Here is a 4355-nt window from a genome sequence, read left to right as displayed (position 1 = left end):
TCTATTTATCAGTTTGACAGATCAATCAGTGTAAAGTCTTCGGTACGTAAACGGGCCACTCGAGCATTTCTCGGGACGGTACCTCATACAATACTAATCACACCTGATTGACATAAACGAACCGGCGGATATTATAACTGGAAAATATGTAAAATTAAGAAATAAACAACTAAAGAATAGGAGTGTGATTGTTGTTTTTGTCTTTTGTTATGAATCAACTTCTTTCATCAAATGATATGTACGATTTGAAATGTTTAAGGTCGGTGGTATCGAGCAGTTTTTACGGTTTTAAGTGATGAAATATTCAAAATGAACCAGGCTGATTATCATGTGCATTTATCAAACTAATATTGCATCGACACTTAGCGTAAGAGTGAAATATTAGAATATTTTAAAGGATGGACGTTTCCTATTGTCAAGATAAAGATTTTGTTTTTATTAAGGCTCGAAATGACTGGGCTGAGCTGTTCATGTGATGGCACGGGACTCCACGTAACAGAAATTCCAAACTCTTTAGAATGCCCTATATCCTTCGTGTGTTGCGGTTTAACCTTTAACACTTCTTTATTCAAACCACGCCTTCTGTTCAAAATCTAATAAAACATAGCTTTTTATGCATTTCTAATGCTAGTTTTGTACAGTTCTATATGAGTTATGCGCAGAAGATTGCGTTAATTTAGTCCGGTATCTTTATAGCGGATCCGATTAAAATGGGATTCGAACCAATATTCAACGTACAGTATAATGAAATTTGAATTAATCTATCCTAATTCATTTTCAAAGATTCAAATGGTAATTCTTAGATTCATTTCTAATGTTTGAAGGCAATATCTATGAGTATTATTTTCAACAAAAGTTTACGTGACCTTTGTTTTTGTGTGATATTTATTACAGCCGGAGTCAACATATTTGCTTTGAAAGATTTTAGTACTAGTTCAACCCAAAACATCGAAACATGTCAAAAATCACGTCATCCACGACGTGACAAAGAGACAGCGGGATACTGGAGCCGAGCTTCGCGGCATGTTTGAATTCTCGGATCAATATGGCGGAAAATATGCAAGAAGAATTAAATTCATACAGGCATCAACTTCAGTTAAAACCAATCCCTAAACTCAGTTACAAACACCCTTCAACTGATCAACTCATTTCACAAGCGGTATGTACATGCCTTCCTACTTACTACTGATACATTTTCATTCATTCAGTTTGACTATAGTTTAGGTGCCCCCTGGTGGGTGCTGCTAAACCTAACCCTGTTACAGAGAGACTAGAGCAGCCGAGCTAATTAGTCTAACATTATTGTGTTATTTGATTGTGTTTTTTCTAGAAACCGGTTGTGATCACTGATTCGAACCTCGTGGCGTCGGCTTCCAAATGGAATCTGGAATATTTGAACGATTCTCTTGGTGACGGAGATTTCAGCGTTTATCTGTCTAATAATAATAAATTCATGTACTGGGACAATCAGAAGGCTCGAGAGTTGAAGAATTTCACACCGGCGACCAGTAAAACAACGATGAAATTCAATGAATTTGTAAAAAAGATGAAATATAATCGCGACAACGGAGGCCAAAGGTAAACACTAAATCACGGATAAATAGACTAGGAACTGGTTCCGAATTTGAGTCCATGTACAAATTTTTATCAATTTCAGGATGTATTTACAGCAGCCTCTTAACGATAGAGTCGGTGATGCTATTGTTCAAGATTTCCTATCGTTTAACTGGAATTGGGTGACTTCGCAACAAAAACGCAATAACTGGGGTCCACTAACATCTAATCTACTGTTAGTAGGAATGGAAGGTAAATACTGGTAATGGATTTATATTGTAAATCACTTATCAATCTGCTATCCTTCCCCCGATGAAAAAACCGTAAGATTATTAACATCATTATTAACAAGATTATCAATCTGCTGCCTGTCTGCATCCCCCACCCCTCAGTTTATTTATTGATATATTTCAGGAAACATTACTCCGGCTCATTACGACGAACAGGAGAACATTTTCTGTCAAATTCACGGTCGTAAAAGATGTATTTTATTCGCGCCAAATCAGTTTGATAGTTTATACCCGTATCCTGTGTTTCATCCTCACGATCGACAGAGTCAGGTACGTTCACCCTCTTACTTCACCCGGTTATTCTAATCAATAGATTTTAAGAATGTTAATGATTTGTATTTTAGGTGGATTTTGACAACGTTGATCTGAAATCATTTCCTAAATTCAATCAGTTAAAAGGAGAGGAGACTATTTTAGAACCTGGTGAAGTGTTATATATTCCTATGTATTGGTCAGTATTAAATCGATCAACTTCTGTTTATATTCACTGAAATATAACGTAAAGCATTAATGTATTTATTTATAGGTGGCACGATATTGAATCATTGACTGAATCAGGACCGACCGTTTCTATCAACTTCTGGTATAAGGTCGGTTTAAAAAAATGTCAGTTCCGCGTTAAACTCTGTTAATCTGTGTTAATCTGTTAATCCCTGGTATTATTTATTCAATCAGGCTGGTACTGTATCCACAGTGGAATACCCGTTAAAACCCGAACAAAAAGTTGCCATGATGCGAAACATCGAGAAAATGGTTACTGAAGCATTAAATGATAAAGCAGAGGTTTGTAAATTTAACTTTTTTAAAAGATTGAGCTGATAAAGATCTCTTGATCCTTTCTCTATTTGGTGATTGATTGTATTTTTATTAGGTTCAGCCGTTTATGCAGAGTTTAGTGATGGGTCGCTATGATAGTTCTACTCATTGGTGCTAATAACATTCTACGGACTCACATTCAGCGCAACTCACATCATGCTTCATATCAGCAGAAATGGCAGACAAATAAATAAACGATTCTGACTCGCAGCTCTTAAAATCACTTACATTTTAATGATTAATTGTATATGAACATTTTGATGTCTACTTAATTTCAATATCCTATAAACTCGTACCGATATACATATATATATTTAGAGAAGTAAGAACCTTGTTTATGGTTTTATGGTTCTTCGCTTTGGTTCAGGCAGCTCTAACCCTCCCTGACTGTGTTTCCTGGTTCATGATTGAAATGTTGTAGATGTAATGTTTTAAAGACTGCTTCAATCGATGTTCACGTTTATTTGCATTTAGTAATCGATATGAGCTTCTTACTGCAATATACAGCTTTGTAATAAATGCGTTCATGTCTCTTGCTCAACTAGTAAAATAAACTGATTATTACTGTTAAGCTTTTTATATCGGGTAGATTTAAAACTGAATGCGTTCATTATTGTTTCCTGAATGAAAGTGTTTTTGGTGCTATTAAAAAAGATATTTATTTACAGACGTCACATACAATGTAGCGTAAATGAGTTCGATTGGTTTTACAACAAATGTGAACAAATTGTTACTGAACTTGTAAAGTTTCCAGTTGAAATAATGAATGGGACCAAAGTGTCTCTTCTGTGAACAGTACACACATTGTGATTATATGTTTTAATGGTATACAGTGTATAAGGATGAATAACTATTGATGAAACACTCTCAGTCCATGTTGTAATGATCCCACACTGGGAAAAGAAAAATTCCAAAATGTTTCCTTGAGCTGATATATTCACCTTTTTTTGAGAGAAATAATAACTTGTAATTGTTTTAATGGTTGTATATCACCCCCTTGTTTTTATCGATATAATCTTATTACTTAATTTGTCCCTTTGTTCTGGATTGTAAATGAATATTTCATAACTTTGCGTTATAACTCTTGTATTCGTGAAGATGGCTATCAGGATATATATGATATAAACATCAGCTCAAGACTCTCAAACTGTTTTCTTCCTAAGTGTGGGATTGTGTATGATAAGCGTGAATTGTTCTCAGGTTTGTAATTAAGATTTTGAGTCAGAGCCTAACGTGCGCAGTGCACTTGATTAAAATAGCTAAGCAATTTCAACTGATTATATGTTTGTGCATAAGGCTTAACTTTAGTGTCTGTACCAGTGACTTGTGAACTATTGGACGGTCAGTTGTTGTCCGAGCTCTTCTTGTCTCGGATGATATTCAGCAGCTTCGATGCGTTTAACAATTAAAACAGTTACAGTTTGAATTATTGATTATTATGCAATCAGTTTTAAAAACTGATCAATCCGAAAGCTATGTACATGTACTTTAATATTAAACAACTATATTGAATTTTGCTTACTTTTTTGAATGATTGGGTTTTTGGAACTTGACCCAGATTGATTAATTGACCCGCATGGTGTCAGATCATGGTATGTAGCAAGTCCACTAAGTGCTACTTTTGGAAAAAATTGTTATGGCCTCAAATTGTGATAATTTTTCACAAAAACTTATCTTTTATCTGAAAGCATTCAT

At 34.8% G+C, this 4355-nt stretch overlaps 1 protein-coding gene across 1 annotated transcript; it reads left to right on the top strand.

The window, feature by feature from the left end:
• The first annotated feature begins 944 nt into the window (after positions 1 to 944).
• Positions 945 to 4154, top strand: LOC141903368 (hypoxia-inducible factor 1-alpha inhibitor-like). The gene is made up of 8 exons (XM_074791479.1): positions 945 to 1159; positions 1331 to 1578; positions 1658 to 1806; positions 1969 to 2114; positions 2189 to 2295; positions 2371 to 2434; positions 2520 to 2627; positions 2716 to 4154. Exons 1-8 carry the CDS (start codon positions 1046 to 1048, stop codon positions 2776 to 2778), a joined length of 999 nt encoding a protein of 332 aa, XP_074647580.1. The 5' UTR covers positions 945 to 1045; the 3' UTR covers positions 2779 to 4154.
• The last annotated feature ends 201 nt before the right edge of the window (positions 4155 to 4355 follow it).

The sequence above is a fragment of the Tubulanus polymorphus genome, chromosome 4 (assembly GCF_964204645.1).
Source record: "Tubulanus polymorphus chromosome 4, tnTubPoly1.2, whole genome shotgun sequence".
NCBI classification, from domain to species: Eukaryota; Metazoa; Nemertea; class Palaeonemertea; order Tubulaniformes; family Tubulanidae; genus Tubulanus; species Tubulanus polymorphus.
Note: the sequence above shows the minus strand (reverse complement) of the source record. Positions and strands in the feature narration are given on the sequence as shown.

Coding starts and splice junctions, on each gene's coding strand:
- LOC141903368 (XM_074791479.1), top strand. CDS start 1,046: ATGGCGGAAAATATGCAAGAAGAATTAAATTCATACAGGCATCAACTT. Junction 1,807..1,968: donor ACTGTTAGTAGGAATGGAAG/GTAAATACTGGT, acceptor GATATATTTCAG/GAAACATTACTCCGGCTCAT. Junction 2,296..2,370: donor TTATATATTCCTATGTATTG/GTCAGTATTAAA, acceptor ATTTATTTATAG/GTGGCACGATATTGAATCAT.